We start from the raw sequence: 19,732 nt of genomic DNA, 5'->3' as shown, positions 1-19,732 counted from the left end.
ATTGAAAACACACAGCTCTGGGGCTGGCTCCTCTCAACAGCAGCAACACAACATTTTTGTGATGTATTTTATTAAGTCATTTTTTTTTTTTTTTTTTTTTTTTAAACAGATAAGACAATTTCTCTCCACTGGGAATAATAATAATAATAATAATAATAATAATAATAATAATAATAATTTAAAAGCACCTCTTATTTTCATTACATGAACTATTCCATTTGTGTCGCTCTCATTCCCTCTTGAATTCTGCAAATGAAACTCTGAATGAAGCGCTCACACACCCAGCCGTCCTGCTCCTGCATTCACACCCCACACAAAATACAACATCAGTGTCCTGCTGCTACACAAGCTTCCCTCTGCACCGCCAGCCTGGAGCCACAGGAGGGCGCTTTGCCACGCCCAAGCAAACCCTGCTACCTGACACAAATGATCTCTAAACTACCCCTGCCAACCTCTCACCACACACACACACTCACTCAGTACTTTTAGTTTCTTGCCTGTACCGTGAGAGAAGACTAGATGAAATCGCTGCCAACTATTTATTTATTTATTTAAGAAACCCCACCCATTACTCATTCCGTACTACCTTGGATCTGTACCAAACGAACACAACACGACTAGAATCGCAGCGCGGTTTATTTCTTTGCTCTGTCAATATAATGACTTTACACTGGAAAGAAGGACAAGGAGAAACAAAGTAAGAATTGATGTTTGGAACAGGCTGGGAGCAAGAGGAGCAGGATTTTGGGAATGCCATGAATTCCTCCCCAGATTTCTCTACAGCCTTCTCCCCAAATTCCTGTGACTGAAGCAGCAGCAGGTTGGGAGCAATGTTCCTGGAGGGAATGAAGCAGGATTCCTGGGAGAACAGAGAGCTGCAAGTCCATGGAAGAAAACTAAATAATAATAATCCATTGCGGATAATGTCCTGGAGTTCGTTCAGTTTCTCCAATGTTAAGCAGTAAGACTAGAAATAAAAACCATCATCATTTATTATTATTATTATTATTATTATTATTATTATTATTACAAGCCATGTATCCTTTACACTTACTAGGAATCTTTTGAGGTAGTTTTCAGTTTCTCAGAAAAAATTGTTAATTTCTTTTTTTCAAACATCAATAATTCTTTCAGGTCCGGAATCCACTCCTCAGGATCCCTCTTTCACCCCCTCAACAAATTGGAGCTCCCCAATCCACCCCTGCACTCCAAAACAAGCGTCCTGCGCGCTCCGCAGAGCCTCCGCTCCTGGACTGGCTCTGTGTGCCGAACCCAGCCTATACAAATAAAACAGGTTCACTTTATAAAGAAAAAAAACAACCATTAAATCAGCCATCCCCTGAACCAGCCTCTTGACCCCCCCCCCCCCCCCCCCCCCAAAGAAACCTCGGCGGCGGTAAGACAAGCAGCTGCAGGGGGCAGCAGCGCTCCTGTGTAGAAGCATTCTGGGGGTTGCCTGCACCAGTCTCTACACTTCACAAGGAGTGCTTCTCTGAGTCTGTCTGTCACGAGACCGGAGCGGGGAGATTTCTCCCCCACCCCCTCCTGTTTTAAAATCCCTGGTCCAGAGCCCCCTCCCCCACAGTGGGGGGGGGGGGTCAGTACGCGGTGACCAGGTCCTTGTCATAGGCGTAGCGCCCTCGCTTGGGCGCCGGCCTCTCGTCACTCTCCTCGGAGTCACCCTCGCTCTCCTCCTCCTCCTCCTCCGTGGAGGAGTCCTGGGTGAGGTCCACCACCGCGCCCGGCCCGCCCGCGCCGCCCTGACTGCCGCTGCTGTGCGCAGGGGAGTGTCCGTTCACTTCAGGGGAGCCTGCAGGGGAAACAAGACAGGGGCTGAGGCAGGGCTCCGGACTGACAGCAGGGACTGCACTGTTTCATTTATTATTTAACACTGTATTCCTGTGAGCTGCAAACAGCTGCTTTACAAAGTGCAATGGGGGTCTTATTCCCACCCTGGGTTCACATGCAGGAGGTCCCTTCTGTATCCCCCCGGCCCCCTCACCGATCTGCATCACTGGGTACTCCGGCGTGTTGCTCCTCTCTCGATCCCGGTCTCGCACCTTCTCCTCTCGGATCGGACGCCAGGAGCCGTCAGCCAGGTACTCTATCTCCTCCACATCCTCAGTCTCCTTCAGGAGCTCCCACAGGAGCCTGCGTTACACACAGAACAGTCACAACCACACAGTGAATAACTACAGAACAAGAGTCAAAACCACTCAGTGAATAACTACACAGAAGCAAAACCACACAGTCAACGTATTTCCTGCGATTTTAATTCACTGTCTGAATTGCACATTAGGCAGGTGGTGAGGGAGGCAGTGTGACGCAGCGAGGGTGGCAACGAGAGGCAGGCGTACCCGTCTATAATGAGCAGCTCAAAGGAGGCTGGCTTGTCACACACAGGGCAGGTCCAGGTGGGTTTCTTCTCGTTCATTTGCAGGAAGAACACACCATCGAAGCACTGGAGGTGTGCGCAGGTCAGGGCACGGCAGGGCACGGCCAGGCGCATCTTCACCAGCTGAGAGACACAGAGACAGAGAGGTCACTTATTTCACAAACAGCAACGCTTGCTTCCCTTCTCTCCACACACCTAGAGGGAGGAACCTTACCTAGTGTGGGCAATTACAGTCTTATTTTCTGCTTATCTAACCAGGAGCTACCTTGAGCATGCAGCCTGTCTGGGAGACACTGGGGTTACCGTGAATCCCCCAGAGGGACCAGACAGGCATCTGCTTCACAGCCCCGTGGGCTGACAGGCAGGTAAGAGTTCACAGTGTTGTAACTAGGGCCCTGCCAAATTCACGGTCACGTTTCGCGCTGTGAAGACGGGGAGTGCTCTTGTTATAACACATGCTTCAATTGCCTTATCTATCTTTAGCTTTAATAACACCACCTTTTTGGTCCTTCTCGTTTTCAGGATCTGCATACTTTTCACAATATCGATTAAGGGATTTAGGAGAGATTGTGAACATGACAGACAAACTGACAGACAGAGTAACAGCCTACCGGACACATGAGCGACACTCTCAGCCCCGTCGTTGCGATCTCACTGTCTGGGTCGTATCGCAGTTTGTCTTGAACTAAAGGGATAATAATAATAATAATAATAATAATAAACAACAACAACGAGAATGAGAATTCAAACAAACAAGATCTTTAACCAGCTCTAAACGCAATCTGCAAAGCTTCTAGTGGAGAGTTTGTGTTCAGGACTCACTGATTTCCCGGCACTGCTCTGGGCTCTTCACTGAAAAGCGCTTCATCATGGCAAACAACTCTTCTGACGTCAAGACCTGCACCAGATCCAGAGCCACGCAGTACCTCTGGGGAGAGGAGAGCGAGGGTCAGGCTGAGGCACTGAATTCAGTAGCAGCACACAGATTGGGTTAGGGTTAGGGTTACCTCTGGGGAGAGGAGAGCAAGGGTCAGACTGAGGCACTGAATTTGGGTGTGGGGGTAGCGGGGTACACTCAGGGGGGAGGTGACAGTGACTGATCACTCCGTCACGGTTCATTGTAATTAATTACCTTGCCGTAGTTGCCCCAGGTGACCACGAGCCTATTGGTAGCCGTTGACAGGTATGACGTGATGTTGACGGGTCGGCATGGGCGGCGAGGCTCCACCCCCGGTTTGTTGGAGGGGTAGTAACCCTACGTGGACAGAGGGGGGCATTACTGAGCACACAGACACAAGACAGTCAGCACAGCACAAGCGTGTGGAGGGGACCGCTGCTGCCAATTCCTTCCATCAACCATCTCCCAACCCAGCACACAACTGACTGAGGATCCCCTCCAATGCAAACTACAGTCCAATTTACTGTCAGCCAAGAGCAAACAAACCGAACTACTGCACTGAAAAGCGAATCAGGGACAGAAGAGCCCCCCCCCCCCCCGTAACATAGCAGTCTGATCCGCTCCTGAGCTTGTTACCTGTACAAACTGTGGCTGATCAAGCATCAAAACCAGGAATGGTGTGAAACTACTATGCACCAGGATGGGAATAAGACCCAAGGTTCAGAAAAGGTCCGTATTGTAAAACTCAAATCTCGAATCAGGACAGAGCTCCTGTCTGTCACAGTTGGCGTCAATGCTGATGCACCGTCCTGAAGCCGCGCTGCTAGGTGTGGGCTGCTTACCGGCACGTGGCAGTAACTGTGGTTCACTTTGATCGCGATGTTGGGGGGGTACTGGTCTTCCTGAACACCACTGGTGTCTGCGTAGCAGAGCCTGAAAAGACAACAAAGGACTCTGATCATCGACAGCTATTAACACACTCAACACTGGCAACATCACAAAAAGAAACTTTTGAAATTTTAAAAAGATAGATATTTTACTAAACAACAAGACTTCAATAGAAGACACTGTTTCACTCACCTCAGCACTACCTGAATTGATTTGAGCCCAGTGTCCAGCTCCCTAAGAATAAAAGAAAATACTTGTATCCCATTGTTTCAAAACAACAAGGTCACAAAAATGCAGTGCAATGCATTCCCCCGGAAACAACAGCTCTGTGTAAACAACAAATAATTCATGTCAGAGCAAACATGTGTCCTCCTCTCTCAGCATGCAGTTTCTCCAGTATATTCCTCTGGTGCGGCCGCGTGCCTTGTGATGCTGGGGGTTGTGGATATGCTCCAGTTAGCAGCAGCACAGGGAGCTAGCGCTCTGCAGCTGCAATGTGGCTCGGAAGCCTGTGTAACAGCCAGGAGACTTTGAGGGTACTTACAATAACTAAACTAATCTAATCTTAGTAAATTCGACGCTGCTTTAAAACATCCCGTACAGAGAGATGCTTGTGAAGATGTCAGATACAGTGGTCTGGTGTCCGAGGGGCTCCGCATCATAGCCCTGCCCAGCTGGAGTGCAGTACCTCTGCTGGTGCCACCCACAGCGGCCCGGTTACCTGGAGTTCCTGATCCGCTCCACTTGGGCCTTGCTCAGCTCGAATGCACACGGAGTGTCCTGCAGCTTCTCGCTATTCTGTGGGACTGGGGGTGGGGGGGGCAGAGATGCGATTAGTGATGATACCCTAGTATGTGAATACAAAAATATTCGGTGTCAGAAAAAAAAAAAAAAAACGTTTTCCCCCCTCCTCACCGAGCTCTGTGGGCGGCAGTAGTACTTCCAGGGTCTGGTAGAAGGGGAGGCTGGCTAGCTTGACGCTGCCTGCAGCCTGCCTGCTCTGAGGGGGCTTGTCCAGACCGTTGAGATAGGAGCCCACCTGGGATCGTGCCCCGGAGCGCAGAGAGGAGGACGAGGAGGAGGAGGACGAGGACGAGGACGAGTTGGGGGAGGGGGAAGGGGAGGAGTGGTAGCCCGTCCTCGAGCCCCCCACCCCCAGCCCCACAGGCACAGCCGCCGCCGCCACCGCGGCCCTGGCTGCCTTCTTGGGGAAGCGAGACTCGTAGAGCTGCCGGATCTCCCGCAGCAGCTCGGGGCTGCACTCCCCTTGAACCAGCCTCAGAGCCCGGCTCACCAGGTCCTGCTTCAGCCCGCTCTTACTGCGCCCCACGGAGGACAGCAGAGTCTGCAGGTCCAGCACGCGGAAACTCTTCACCATGTTCTGAGAGGAGGCAAGGACAAGAGAGAGACAGGGTGAGACAAGCTTCAAGCTGGGTCGGTACGGGTCCACTAAGCAGCATCACCACTTCTACATTCCAAACTTGCACACCAGCACATTATAGAATAGACAGTAATGTGATCTAAAGCCCATGTAGGGATTTTTTTTGACAGTGGGTGCCGCCTGCATAATTCCAACCTGTTTATTTGTGTTTTTCCACACAAATTTAAACCTTTTAAACCGCTTCGTTCAGACAAATGGCGCCGCTGTGTGCGATCAGAACCTTCACGCGTTTGAACCGAGCACTCCATCGACCGACCAACTGTCACTTTGCAGCTCCTCCAGAACCCGAAAAACGGTTTGCTTTTTTCAGATTTATTTCTTTAACAGAAATTCAAATATTCTATTAAAAAAAAAAATAGTTTCGTTGTGGCAGCTGTTTCAAAACCAATTTAAACCCGCAGCGACGTATTCTTTCGATGTTAGCTGACATAGCCGAGTTTAAAGTTTTTAAACTCAGCAGTCTAAATCACAATCCGTTACCTTCACAACATATTGCTGCATCCCAACCCCGTCTGTTTCCAGAACAGCGTAACTCGCAGGAGCTGGAGTCAAAGTTTTCTAAAATGTAGGTTGCAAATACAACAATGGCATTTCCACACCGGCCGGACTAATGCCGCTTAACCTGAGGATAACTGTGAAGATGTATTTACACGAATGGCTTGTGAGGAAAGCGAAACTCGCCGGACGCGTTGTGTCATCTCGTCATTACTAGTGTTAGCTATACGATAGCAACGCGATTGCACCTGCCGTGGACTCCCGGTGCCAACCTGCGCAACTACCCGCCCGTCCTATCGGATTAGCGGAGTGTGCAAGCGACACCAGCCGGAACAACACACACGATACCGGCGCTTCACTGCCGGCAATTACAGCACAGCAGCACGTTTCAAACACAGCTATTCACTCCCTGTTCACTTCTACACAAGCAGGACCCTGCCGGCTGCTCTGAGCGGCTGGGGAGTGCTTTTGAAACGGGAAGCCTGTTTTTCTGCGCCGTTTCTTCTGTTTATACTTGCTGCTGTGTCTCCATCATCCCTTCAACCATAACGCAGGTGTGCCCTGTTTCAGTAACGCCTGTCGGATCTGCCCCCCGCCCCGCGGTCCGGACCCCCAGCCCGGTCCGGTCCGGTCCAGTCCAGCCCAGCCCAGCCCGCCCGGATCGAGCTCCACTTGCCATCGCCTCGACCAGCTCCGCCGCCATCTTCCTACAGCCGCCCCGCGGGAGCCAAAACTGAGGGGACGCAGCGGGCCTCCAATGAGAGGCCGCCGGGTCACGTGTCGGGGCCCCCTCGTACCCAATGAGAGCCCGGGGTGGCGAAGGGGCGTGTCGCGGGGAGGCGCTCCTCTTAAAGAGACAGAGCCCGCTTCGGACCGGGCGCACGCATCCGCGGCCAAGGCGAGCCAGCCGGGCCCGAAGAGGCGGAACAGGACCGGCGAGCGCATGCATTCGACAGGACCGCGTGTGCGTTACACGACAACCCCGAGCAGGGCGTCAAACCAAAGCCTCTAGTCGCGGGGTCACCGGCAGACACTTTTTTTGTGAACACTTGCCGTGAGCATAAGGCTGGTCAGGCTCTATTCTGTGCAGGCCTAAACCAGTCCAGGTTTTCGCTCCAACCAATCTATAAAAAAAAAAGATGAGTATTTCTTTTTAAAAACCCGATTCCCAGTCTGAGGTTTGGGAGGGTGATGTTCCCATCCTGTCGCCAGCCTTGTGGGGCTGTGCACGGGTGCTGTATTCCACACTCCGTGAAGCAGCACAGGGTCACTGTGGGGATTTAGCACCTGGTTGTAACAAACACCTGGACTGGATTCTAGCCCACCGGAGCGGAGCTGCACTGCCTCGGTGAAACTGCACAATCACCTTCTGTGTGAATGTTGCATCATGGGTTATAGAACTGGCTCTGTCTAAGCTGGGGGGTTCAGTAATAAAATCGGTTAATTAAAGAGTCATGTTAACAGAGGTATCAGACCTCTCATTAGAATAACAGCTATATTTACTGAGCACACTCCGGGAGGCCGGTGAACAAGGTTCTGCACTGCACTGAGAGACACAAGAGCATTTAAAAACAGCGGGTCTCATTCGGTCCACTGAGCCGGTCCGGTTCCTATAAACTGATTGATCTCCGAGCTGTCAATCCGCGCACAGTTCATTCCTCTCCCGGCCACAAGGGGTCGCCGCTGAGGCAACGCTGGCCCTCAACTCTCGCGAGATCTGTTACTCTGTCGTGAAAAGTGTGTGTGGGTGGGTGCAAGATCTCGCGATATTCCGAGAGACCCCTCCTGTAGTTCTGCACCGCCGCTTCCTGAAACGAGAGAGGCAGTGGAGCGCTGCACGAACCGGGACCAGAAGCGAACCCGCCGAGCCGAGCCGAGCCCAGCCCAGCCCGCACCCAGCCCGCAGCTCCTGGGGAGACACGCCGCCGCGCACCCCCGCTCGATAGTGACACAGGCCGCGTAGCCTCGGGCTCGAGTACCTCGCTTCCCCGGGACTGATCCCCCAGGCCACAGCCTCTGTCTGGGTGACAGGGATACCGCTCTGTTTAGAATAATTTACAAGTGAAGGGGTTTTTGGTTGTTTCTTTTGGTGATAGCATAATGTTGTTTTTCAAAGCACGGTTTAGTTAAAAAAAAAAAAATAATAATAATAATAATAATATTATATTATTGTTTTTTTTTTTTTTTTTAAAGGGCGCTTCTGTGAAAAACAGGAGTATTATAGTGTGGCGGAGAGGTCTGTTTGTTTACAAACAGTGCATTTTGTGAATTAAGATTGAAAGCAAAAATTCCAGTGAAGAGTGATTTCTCGTGTCGTGACACCTTTGTAAGCAACGCGTGATCGAGTCGTACCCTGAAGAGGTCTCTGTCAGGAGAGCCAAGCTGAGCACTGGTGTGCTGTGGGGGGGTTGACTGACCCCGGTCAAGTTGCAGAAAATCAAGTACAATTAATAAATGAGTCGCACTGCGTTATTAACATTGTTATAAATACAGAAATTTTCCGGAGCCACGAGAATTTAAAAAAATATCCGCAGCATCGATTTAACAACAAAGAATATAGATATAGATATATATCTAACACGAGAAGCACCGGGCTCGCTGCAGAGATGCCTGCGAAGAGGAAACCGGTACCCCCGGCCTTAAACATCACCCCTTCAGCGGGGGAAGGAACGCCTCCGACAACCTCGATCGAAGCCGCCTCCGAGTGAGTGTTGTGTCTGCATCTGTTGATCTTATTCTGGGCTGGAAGTAAGACTCCTAGTGCATAGCAGTTTAACCCAGGTATAGCTCTGTATTGAGCAGGCTAGCCTGTAGAGATGGACAGTGTGTGTGTTTAGCTCTGTATTGAGCAGGCTAGCCTGTAGAGATGGACAGTGTGTGTGTGTTTAGCTCTGTATTGAGCAGGCTAGCCTGTAGAGATGGACAGTGTGTGTGTGTGTAGCTCTGTATTGAGCAGGCTAGCCTGTAGAGATGGACAGTGTGTGTGTGTTTAGCTCTGTATTGAGCAGGCTAGCCTGTAGAGATGGACAGTGTGTGTGTGTGTAGCTCTGTATTGAGCAGGCTAGCCTGTAGAGATGGACAGTGTGTGTGTGTTTAGCTCTGTATTGAGGAGGCTAGTCTGTAGAGATGGAGAGTGTGTGTAGCTCTGTATTGAGGAGGCTAGTCTGTAGAGATGTAACATGTGTGTATAGCTCTATATTGGGTGAGCATGCACTGACCCTCCCTCCCTGGCAGGGCTAACCTGGAGGCCCTGCAGAAGAAGCTGGAGGAGCTGGACCTGGACGAGCAGCAGAAGAAGCGTCTCGAGGCGTTCCTCACGCAGAAGGCCAAGGTGGGTGAGCTGAAGGATGACGACTTCCACCGGATCTGCGAGCTCGGTGCGGGCAACGGGGGCGTGGTCACCAAGGTGCGACACAAACCCTCGGGGCTCGTCATGGCCAGGAAGGTAAGGGGTCCGCTGAGTCTGTGTGTGCGTGTGTGTGTGTTTCTCTCCGTCTGTCTCTGTGTGTGAGTGTGTCTCTGTGTTTTTCTCTCTCTCTCTCTCTGTGTGTGTGTGTTTGGGAAGCTGATTCCCTGTCCCTCTCCTCAGCTCATCCACCTGGAGATCAAGCCTGCGATCCGGAACCAGATCATCCGGGAGCTGCAGGTGCTGCACGAGTGCAACTCCCCCTACATCGTGGGCTTCTACGGGGCCTTCTACAGCGATGGGGAGATCAGCATCTGCATGGAGCACATGGTGAGCCACTGCCCAGCGCGGGGGCCCAGGGGCACAGCACATGAAACCGAGCCTCTGTGTTCACTCTGCCAAACGCTGCCAACTGCTAGGAATCCTTTCAACCCTGAATCCAAGAGGCGTCTGTTGGAGCTCATATTTAACTGCTTTTTTAATATTTTAGTACAATCAGTTTTTTGTTTTTTTCTAAAGCCAGGGAGCCCCTTTATTTTTTATTTACTTTTGATATATATATATTCCCGGGTTCTCTAACGCTCCCGGCTGCACTCCTTCTGTAGGACGGCGGCTCTCTGGATCAGGTACTGAAGGAAGCCAGGAGAATCCCGGAGGAGATCCTTGGAAAAGTCAGCATAGCGGTAAGAATTTCCTGCTGGGAAGAGAGAGAGAGAGTTTCATGTGAAGCTCTTACAGCTGCGCAGCAGTGTGGAAAGAGCAGGGCTGCTCGGCTCCAGGAGAAACAAGCCTGCAGAAGGGTTTTGCTTGAAGTTAATTGCAGGTATGATCGTGGGCTGCAGACAATTGGCAATTATAATTGGCACCTGTGTGTGTCTGTCTCCGTCTTCATCAGTGTGTGTCTGCCTGTGTGTGTCTGTCTCCGTTTTCATCAGTGTGTGTCTGCCTGTGTGTGTGTGTGTCTGTCTCCGTCTTCATCAGTGTGTGCTGGCTGGGGTGTGTGTGTGTGTCTGTCTCCGTCTTCATCAGTGTGTGTCTGCCTGTGTGTGTGTGTGTCTGTCTCCGTCTTCATCAGTGTGTGCTGGCTGGGGTGTGTGTGTGTGTGTGTGTCTGTCTCCGTCTTCATCAGTGTGTGCTGGCTGGGGTGTGTGTGTGTGTGTGTCTGTCTTCATCAGTGTGTGTGTGTGTGTGTGTGTGTCTGTCTCTGTCTTCATCAGTGTGTGTGTGTATGTGTCTGTCTCTGTCTTCATCAGTGTGTGTCTGCCTGTGTGTGTGTGTGTCTGTCTCTGTCTTCATCAGTGTGTGTCTGCCTGTGTGTGTGTCTGTCTCTGTCTTCATCAGTGTGTGTCTGCCTGTGTGTGTGTCTGTCTCTGTCTTCATCAGTGTGTGCTGGCTGGGGTGTGTCTGCCTGTTCTTTGCCAGCTCTGTGGGTGACCGTATCATACTCATGGGTTATTTTCAAAGCTTGTTAACAATTGTTTGTTCAAGCAAATTTCTCCTTAATAACGAAGGTTTTGACCAGAAAAATAATTTGTATTTTTTGTTGTACTTTAAAAGCATCTCTTTTCCCTTGCAGGTTCTCCGAGGCCTGGCCTATCTCAGGGAGAAGCATCAGATCATGCACAGAGGTGAGCGCTCCCTGCTGCTCGCTCGGGGGCCACGCTGTATCACAGAGACGCAGGCAGAATCCAGAATGACAGTTGCACTGCTCCCGGACTGAAGCCTGACACTCCCATTTAAATACTCAGTTAGGACCAAAAGAGTCATTTTTACAAAATGACACTGAAGAGGTGTCTGTTTTCACAAAGCATCCTTCTGTTAATGATTTTAAACAGTGGCAGTGTTTAGATCCATTGCAGCACGATGCATCTGAAGTGCTGCTGCGTGCGTGTGTGCGTGCGTGCGTGCGTGCGTGCGTGCGCGTGTCTGAATTCACAGAGTCCCTGCAGCTTTAAGGCCTGCTCGCTGTGCCTCTCCCTCCCATGCCTGCAGTGCTGTGTGACGGAGGCAGGGCAGTGTTGGAGGGACTGAGCTCTTAATTACAGACTGACTCTCTGTGCGCTCATTACAGAAGTGACTACACACTGACTGCGCCCAGGGCTTACCATGTTAAGTTCAGAAATTACACTTGTGTCCTGAATTGGGAAGGTAAAGCTGACCTCCGAAGCGAAGGGGTCGATCTGATGACCTGGAGCCCTGCTGATATGAGCTATTTCATCAGCGTAGTGCATGTCTGTGAGAGTTTGGAGGCTGTCTCTGAACGAGCTGGGAGCGTGTGTGTTTCATTCTCGCGCGCTCTTGGCTTTGTCAGACTGTCGGACCAAAGAAAAGTGCTTGAAAATCATGCAGTCTCAACTTGATCCGAGGTATAGCCAGCGAGCCCTTGGAAGCACATCGGTCATTAACTCTAAATAAACAAACAGACTAAATCTGACCACACTCCTGACTTGTTTATGTGTGGAACCTGTTCTGGTTTAAACGAGTGTGCTTTGTCAGGGGCACTCTGAGTGCAAGATCTACACTTTGCAGCGAAATCGTAAGCAAGGGCTGCAGACAACAGATTCCAATTGAGACATCGTCTCTCTCTCTCCCTCTGTCTCTCCCTCTCTCTCTCTCTCTAGATGTCAAGCCCTCCAATATCCTGGTGAACTCTCGCGGGGAGATCAAGCTGTGTGATTTCGGGGTGAGCGGGCAGCTCATCGACTCCATGGCCAACTCCTTCGTCGGGACCAGGTCCTATATGTCTGTGAGTAAACCGGGCCCGGCAGAACCAGAGAGGCGGGGGCATTGCACCGAGGATTCAGAGGAGAGGGGGAGCAGGGAGTTTGCACTGTCTTAGAGTAGAGAGAGGTGGCATTGTATCAGAGACAGTGCTGGAGGAGAGCACTGTGCATTTCTGCTTTGAGGGAGGGAGGGGGAGGGAGAAACAGCCTTGAGGGTGGAAAGAATAGCAGCCTTCGCTTGTGTTCTGCGGAGAGGAGTGGTGGGGGAGTATGACGCTGTCAATGGGACCCTCTGTGGTATGTGTGTGTGTGTGTATAGTTGTAAGGGCAGCAGGATTGGGATTCTAGTGAAAGGGACTGGCAGAGGTAAGGCATGTCATCTAGTATATGCAGTGCACAGCAGTTTCAGCCGTTCCAGGTTTTACCACGAGCTTGATTAGCCGCAGTTCGGGTGCATCCTAATAAACTCCCAGTAAAACCAGGAACGGATCAGACTGCTATGCACTGAGGCTTAAGGGGTTGTGTGCAGATTGATGTATTGACTGATCGCCTCGCTGTGCAGCCGGAGCGCCTGCAGGGGACGCACTACTCTGTGCAGTCGGACGTGTGGAGCATGGGCCTGTCCCTGGTGGAGCTGTCGATCGGGCGCTACCCCATCCCCCCGCCCGACGCCCGCGAGCTGGAGGCCGTGTTCGGCAGGTCGGTGGGGGCCGGAGCCGACGGAGCCCCCCCCAGCACCTCCCCCAGACCCAGACCCCCCGGCAGGCCTGTGAGCGGTGAGTGACGCACCCCCTCACAGAGTAAAGAGCGCCTGCCCTGTGAATGCATTTGCAGCTCATAGTTTAGAAGTGCCTGAAGAAGCTTCATGCATTCAGCTGCAGGTGTCTCTGGTTGGAGTCATGCCATCTCTGGCTGTGTTTTGAATTTAAACACTGTTTTTATTAATAGTTGTGGCTGACAGTGACTAAGTTGAGCTGCATTCTGCTCTCTCTTCCTGTGCGATATCTGATCGTCTTGCGTTGAGACCTGGACTGTGGTTTTTCAAAGCCTGCTGTATCCGAGCAGGCTGGCATTGTGAACCCCAGGAGCCTGTGCAGAGCTCTGACCAGCTCTTGTGTTTGATTCTTCAGGCCACGGGATAGACAGCCGCCCCGCCATGGCGATTTTCGAGCTGCTGGATTACATCGTCAATGAGGTCGGTACTTCTCAGCAGCGCTTTGAGTTTTTGCTCCTCGAGTCCGCGTAGCTCTAATGACGTCGCTGTTGCTTTTTCGTTCTCTCGTTTGGTGTTTCTCGCAGCCTCCTCCCAAACTTCCGCACGGAGTCTTCACCCCGGACTTCCAGGAGTTTGTCACCAAATGGTGAGTCTGCAGTTGGCCGGTTTGCCCAGTTGGTGCTTCAGGACTTTGCGTTGACTCCCGTGCAGTGTAGATTTGCACAGAGGCAGCAGTAGTGACGGTCGCTGGGGCTGAAGTAAATGCTGGTCTGGAAGGGGCTGTCAGGGTTTCCTCTGGAGATTGTGCTCCAGTAATGGAAGTGAATGTTTTGTGTTTTTACACGCAGGGACAGTAATATGTTTCTCTTATGTTTTTTTTTAGCCTCATCAAGAATCCTGCAGAGAGGGCTGACCTGAAGATGCTAATGGTGAGGGTGTGATGTGCAGCATGTTACAGCCGGTCACAAGACAACATACAGGTAGCTTTTTCACTTTCAAACTAGACTAATAACACTCCCTCTCTCTCTCGCTGTCTCTGTTTTGCAGAACCACACATTCATCAAGCGCTCCGAGGTGGAGGAGGTTGACTTTGCCGGCTGGTTGTGTAAGACGATGGGACTGAACCAGCCCAGCACCCCGACCCGCACTGCAGTGTAGAGGGGCAGCAAGCCGGCCACGGGGAGGGAGGCGCTCAGCTGCCCTGTGTCTGTCTGTCTGTACAGTGCTAGGATCCACCACTCCTTCTCCTCCTCCTTGTTACTCCTCCCCAGCCCCAGCAAGTTGCTCATTCTTTCATTCTTTCTTTCTTTCTTTCTTTCTTTCCTTCCTTTTCAGGCAGTCGAAATATGTCTGTCATTTAAATTTATTACGTTTCTTTCCGTGGCTCTAAATTCAACAGCGTTGAGCGTTTTTGTAATAGTTATGGGTGATCCAGCTGTAGTTGACGTTCTCTCAAGCCAGTCTGTCCCCCGTGCTTGTCCCCCACCGGGTGCGAGGAAGCGGGCTAGTGCCGATGGGGACCCTCCTTTTTATTCAGAACTTTTCTCCTGTTCTGTGTAAAGTCCGGAACAGGCAGGCTTGAGGCAGATGTCTCTGCTGCGTCTCTCTCTCTCTCTGTCTGTCTCGTTTCAGTGCTGGTGTGTTGTGTGTTCTCTCCCTCTCAGCGTGAGCTGGGTTGTACTATCTTAGTGTGGTGGGGTGGGGTGGTGGGTGGGGGGGGGGGGGGGTGGGGGGGGGGGGGGGGGGGGACTTGAGCTCTTGTACAGAAAGGGGTTTGCACTCCCCCACCCCCACCTCACCGACCCGCATCTTCAGACAAGTTCATCAAAACAATAAGTTGAGAGTGAGGTTCTAGCGCAGACGCCTGATAATCTCTCCTAGCGCGGGACAGTCTGCTTGTCTGACCACAAACAAACCTCTTTAACTCATGGAATGTTTCTTGGGTTTAATTATCTTGCTGTTTCATTTTTTTTTCCCCACCCCACTTCATTGTTTTGATCTGGGTGTACTTACCGTTTTTTGATTTTTGTAACGACAATATCAGAGTGTGAATCCGCCTCGACGAAAATCACAACAAAAACGTGCATCAGACTTTTTTAATTTCATTTTTTGACAAGTAAAACGTAGATTGAATGTATAATTTAAGTAAAGTGTTAAAAAATAATAATAATAATAATAATAATAATAATAATAATAATAGTAATAATAAGGTGGTGATTTCTGTTCTTGTCTGTGGTGTGAAGCAGTGCTCTGTGTTTTGACTCTCGAAGTGGAGGTGATGAACAGGGCCGGGATCGTTCTTGTTTTTCGGTTCCATTTGAAAGTCAAGTTGATGTTTTCGAGACGTCTCCAGTAATTGTTGCTGCTTGTTCCGCTGCTTCCATCTTCAGTTCCAGTCATTGGCTGTCGCTGTGAGGGATGTCCTGGAATTGATTAAAAATGGGATTTTCGGAACAGATTCTAAAAAACTGGAATTGAGAAACCGGAATTGTCCTGAGTCCTGGACGATGACTCTTTGTGTCCAATCCTGTGTGATTCAGGATCAAGTGCTTTTAGCGAGTCTCGCATGTGGGACGGCTTTCCCCTCTCCTCCCTTTTTTTAAAAGGTTTTTGTTTTCTGTTTACCCCCCCCCCCCCCCCCCCCCCCCCCCCCTTTGCTGTGCTTGGATTTCAAAGGGTTACTGAAACATTGTTTGTAAAAGGTGTTGTTTTTTTTTTTTTTTTTTTTTTTTCCCCCGATATTGGTAATAAATGGCACTTTACATCGCAACAAAAAAAGAAATACTGTTGTCTGTGTTGTTTTTTGAAGTGTTCTAATCCATTCTAGAGTTTCTTATTGTGCGGGTACATACCATCAGCCTGGATTCTACCCAGACCCCCGTTTTCCGAGTGGGAACACTGTGTCAGAATAGGCAGCTGTTAACATGATTCCATCAGTAATTTCGTGCTGCTGTTATAATATCTTAACCATTGAAAGGGCGGGGGGGGGGAATCCTTTGAATGTGCATTAAATGGAAGTGCAGTAAATATTAAGAATGCAGAGCTGCTGCATTTAAACAGCACACATTCTGTATCTCTCCTGATATAACTGCAGTAATGCCACAGCAGCACACCCGCCAAAAACACCCTGGAATCTATTATCGGGCGTTCTTGCGTAACATGAATCTGGAGAAATACTGGAGGTGCCCTCGGGGGGCGCCCCCACTCTTCACGGTTTGCAGTGAGGTCACCATGCCGACACTGCAGCACTGTGTTCCCCCGGCAGCTGAACACCTACCAGAAAGACAATGGAAAGCTTAATTAACTCCCTGCCACCCTCTCTCTCTCTCTCTCTCTCTCTCTCTCTCTCTCTCTCTCTCTCTCTCTCTCTCTGGTGGTTTTCCACACGTCCTGCTCCTGCAGGATATAACAGGACAGGATGCGACCCAGTCTCTGCCTGAGATCCTTCTGTCTCCCAGTGATTGTTTCTGAATAGTTGCACGCGTTGCATGCCATTGGGGATTCCCAGATTTCTTTCTACGTTTCTCTAGTTTTTTTTGGCCAGTATTTGCATCACCTCCGAACCCGAGTGCGTTCTCCCTCCCCGCTGCGGGGTCACAGTCACCCCGGAGGACGGGGTTAATTCTTGACTCGACGCCAGACCATTATACCATTACCTCATTTATGCAAACGAGACAGACTGGAACTTCAGGTTCCTGAAATGTCAACATCGATTCTATTGGATCAGTTTAATTGGATAATGAGTATCTGGGAGGGGAATGGTTAAAGGACAAGAGGGAAGGGGGTCTGTTTGACTAGCATTTATTCCTGCTTTTATACACGGATCCAGCAAATCAGGGGTTAAGTCCGAGGTGCTGCTGGCCCGGGACTCTGGTGGATTTGGGCGGGGTGGGTTGCTGGCAGCCCCTCTGGTCAGGGACAGGCCGAGACCTGCTCAGTGTGGGGTGGAACAACAAGACCTCAGGCTGGTTGGGTGGGTACGGAACTAGAAGAGAGAGAGAGAGAGAGAAAGAGCCCGTCCTAGATTGCAGAGCTCCAGCAATCGCCCTGCCCCCCCACCTCGCCACTCACTCACTCCACTCGCTTAACCAGGAAGGAGTGGCAGCTTATTAAAATGTTATCAACCAACCCATTCCAGTCGTGTCACTGTTGTCGTTGTTATTGTTGTTCTTCCACAACGCAGGGAGACAGGCGGGAGAACTTCGTGGATTTTAGGTAGTTGGGAGAATCATCTCCTTGCGAAACAACAACAACAAAATAGTTCCGAAACTGAAAAGAAGTAGAGAAAAAAGGGAATGCTGTTCCTTTAAGAGAGAGAGAGAGAGAGAGAGAGAGAGAGAGAGAGCGAGAGAGAAGAGGGAGGGAGGGACCCCTTTGCCCTCCAGAAACCAGGAAGGGATTTGAGCTCCTCTGCCTGCCTCCTCTCTCACTGCTGGAGCTGCTGCTGTGCATACGAGCCTCCGAAGAGCCGACATAGAGAGAGAGAGAGTGTGGAGGACAGCTCAGAGATACTGGAGCAGCTCAACAACTACAGGTGAGTGCAGAGCCAGGACTGTCCCTTTCAAAGAGGGCCGCAGAGAGAGAGAGATGTGAAGAGGGGGATGAGGGAGGGAGGGACGGAGGGAGGGAGTTGTGATCTGGTGTCTGTGTGTACAGTAGGAAGTTGTCTAGCTTTCTCTCTCTCTCTCTCTCTCTCTCTCTCTCTCTTGTTTGTGCCCAGTTTGGTTTTTACTACCAGGACTGTTTATTCGTATTTTTGTTATTATTCTTCGTTTAAAGTTTATTGACAACGGGATGAAAAGAAAGCAAAGAAAGAAAGAGTCCCCCAGGTAGGTTGGCAGCTGCAACAGGAACTCTGCGCTTGTGTCTGCCTGGTGGTGTGTGTGTGTGAGCTATAGGGTGTACAGCAGATTGTGTAGCTGTGTGTGTGTGTGTGTGTGTGTACGTGTGTGCGTGTGCTTGGCTATGTGCACTGCACACAGAAACACTTTTATTTCAAAGCTGTGTGGATTGAGGTCGGGGGGGGGGGGGCTGCTCTTCCAGTGAGGATGGGAAAGAGATTTGAACCCTGGGGAGACCGGAGTGTCTCTCCCCCCCCCCCAGGAGGACGGGGGCGTTTGTTCCCAAAAGCAAGGCCTGCTCAGCAGGGCTTGCCTCTTGTTTTCTGTACCTGGCATCTTGCGAGCAGCACACTGGAGTACAATTCTGCCCCTGGGTGCTTACATTGCGGGCAGCCTGGGACACGTAGTCCACCAGCAGACATGGGGAGCAGGTGGAATACGAGCTCGGGACTACAGATCCCAGAATGCCGTGTCCTCAGAGACACAGGGAAGGAAGTGGAGAGGGACCTATCCTGGTGTGGAGGTGTGGTGACTGACAGGCAGGGGGACCAGTGAGAGGGGGACGGTGGGGGGGGGTCTGTGTGGGATCAGGCCAGGCTGGGGGACTGAATCTCGTCAAGCTTCCTGTCTTCAGGCTGCAGCATTAGAGCTCTCCTAAGGCAGGCAGGCAGCAGAACTGACAGGGCCAGTGTAGCAGTGCTCTCTCTCTCTCTCTCTCTCGCTCTCGCTCTCTCGCTCTCTCTCTCTCTCTCATTCCTGACTACATTCCCCACACACCCACACCACACTTCCTGATCTCCTTGCAAAAGAGAAAGAGTTTCATTAACTAAGGGGAGGGGATTGAGAAGGAAACCACCCGGCTGTGAATTTAACAGAATGGAATCAATGCTGCGCTTTTTGTTCTTCTTCTGCTTCTTGGTTGGTTGTTATAGAGGAGGGTTCACGAGGGTTCACGAGGGTTGTTTGCACAACATTGGTGAGCGGAGGGGACGGAGAGGAGATACCAGAAGAGAAAGTGTTTGAAATAAATGCATCGAATAAATCCAGTACAGCTGCAGAGAGGCAGGGGGAGCAGAGCACAGGGACACCGAGAGACACTGCTGTTAAATCTTCAGAAAAGATCACCCCAGTAATTGTGCGCTTTGCTGTGCTTTACCGCGCTCTGCTTGCTGTTGTTATCCTTTACCTCGCTTTAGCTGCACTCGCTGCCCTGCCGTGTGTGCTCCGAGGGACAGCGCAGTAAAGCTGGGTGCAGATCGGAGAGAGGAGGCAGGAGAGGCAGTGAGATTGTTCTGTTCCCACGGAATTGTTCTGCAGAAATCCGGTGCTGATGATCGGGCGAGGGTCGTTGGGGTCGGCTGGACTGATTTACCATCAAAACAGAAACAAGTGAAGAAACAGCAGAGACTGTGGAGAACAGCAATCCACACAAACCCACGCAGCTGTATCTTCACTCGCTCTGAACAGCAGTCCACGCAAACCCACGCAGCTGTATCTTCACTCGCTCTGAACAGCAATCCACGCAAACCCACGCAGCTGTATCTTCACTCGCTCTGAACAGCAATCCACGCAAACCCACGCAGCTGTATCTTCACTCGCTCTGAACAGCAATCCACGCAAACCCACGCAGCTGTATCTTCACTCGCTCTGAACAGCAATCCACACAAACCCACGCAGCTGTATCTTCACTCGCTCTGAACAGCAATCCACGCAAACCCACGCAGCTGTATCTTCACTCGCTCTGAACAGCAATCCACACAAACCCACGCAGCTGTATCTTCACTCGCTCTGAACAGCAATCCACACAAACCCACGCAGCTGTATCTTCACTCGCTCTGAACAGCAATCCACACAAACCCACGCAGCTGTATCTTCACTCACTCTGAACAGCAATCCACACAAACCCACGCAGCTGTATCTTCACTCACTG

At 50.9% G+C, this 19,732-nt stretch overlaps 3 protein-coding genes across 3 annotated transcripts in view; 2 read left to right on the top strand and 1 right to left on the bottom strand.

Annotated features, from left to right (window-relative positions):
• Positions 1-1,404: 1,404 nt before the first annotated feature.
• On the bottom strand, positions 1,405-6,888 carry LOC121300438 (E3 SUMO-protein ligase PIAS4-A-like). The gene is made up of 11 exons (XM_041229002.1): positions 6,794-6,888; positions 5,097-5,562; positions 4,903-4,987; positions 4,374-4,415; positions 4,136-4,226; positions 3,528-3,650; positions 3,218-3,323; positions 3,007-3,080; positions 2,358-2,518; positions 2,003-2,151; positions 1,405-1,810 (listed from the first exon to the last, which is right to left on the bottom strand). The coding sequence occupies exons 1-11, from the start codon at positions 6,818-6,820 to the stop codon at positions 1,599-1,601; spliced, it is 1,536 nt and encodes a 511-aa protein (XP_041084936.1). The 5' UTR covers positions 6,821-6,888; the 3' UTR covers positions 1,405-1,598.
• An 889-nt stretch (positions 6,889-7,777) lies between these two features.
• map2k2a (mitogen-activated protein kinase kinase 2a) lies at positions 7,778-15,743 on the top strand. Its single transcript, XM_041229722.1, has 11 exons — positions 7,778-8,821; positions 9,352-9,562; positions 9,707-9,853; positions 10,129-10,206; positions 11,100-11,151; positions 12,145-12,269; positions 12,809-13,022; positions 13,377-13,441; positions 13,546-13,607; positions 13,845-13,890; positions 14,009-15,743. The coding sequence occupies exons 1-11, from the start codon at positions 8,724-8,726 to the stop codon at positions 14,117-14,119; spliced, it is 1,209 nt and encodes a 402-aa protein (XP_041085656.1). The 5' UTR covers positions 7,778-8,723; the 3' UTR covers positions 14,120-15,743.
• Positions 15,744-17,662: 1,919 nt separating this feature from the next.
• zbtb7a (zinc finger and BTB domain containing 7a) overlaps positions 17,663-19,732 on the top strand; it is a 10,646-nt gene continuing 8,576 nt past the window's right edge. Inside the window, exon 1 of the mRNA XM_041229100.1 lies at positions 17,663-17,790. Coding sequence (XP_041085034.1) covers positions 17,756-17,790 — 35 coding nt within the window. The 5' untranslated portion in view covers positions 17,663-17,755. The remainder of the gene's footprint in view (positions 17,791-19,732) is intronic.

Source organism: Polyodon spathula, chromosome 26 (assembly GCF_017654505.1).
Source record: "Polyodon spathula isolate WHYD16114869_AA chromosome 26, ASM1765450v1, whole genome shotgun sequence".
Taxonomy (NCBI): domain Eukaryota; kingdom Metazoa; phylum Chordata; class Actinopteri; order Acipenseriformes; family Polyodontidae; genus Polyodon; species Polyodon spathula.
The sequence above is the reverse complement of the archived record's forward strand: the minus strand, read 5'-3'. Positions and strand labels throughout refer to the sequence as shown.

Excerpts from the sequence above, each read along its gene's own strand:
- LOC121300438 (XM_041229002.1), bottom strand. The coding sequence starts at position 6,820 with ATGGCGGCGGAGCTGGTCGAGGCGATG. Across the intron at positions 3,324-3,527 it reads CCTGGGGCAACTACGGCAAG|AGGTACTGCGTGGCTCTGGA; the intron begins GTAATTAATTAC and ends TCCTCTCCCCAG. Across the intron at positions 3,081-3,217 it reads AGAGCAGTGCCGGGAAATCA|TTCAAGACAAACTGCGATAC; the intron begins GTGAGTCCTGAA and ends TTATCCCTTTAG.
- map2k2a (XM_041229722.1), top strand. The coding sequence starts at position 8,724 with ATGCCTGCGAAGAGGAAACCGGTACCCCCGGCCTTAAACATCACCCCT. Across the intron at positions 9,563-9,706 it reads GGCTCGTCATGGCCAGGAAG|CTCATCCACCTGGAGATCAA; the intron begins GTAAGGGGTCCG and ends CCCTCTCCTCAG. Across the intron at positions 13,608-13,844 it reads CAGGAGTTTGTCACCAAATG|CCTCATCAAGAATCCTGCAG; the intron begins GTGAGTCTGCAG and ends GTTTTTTTTTAG.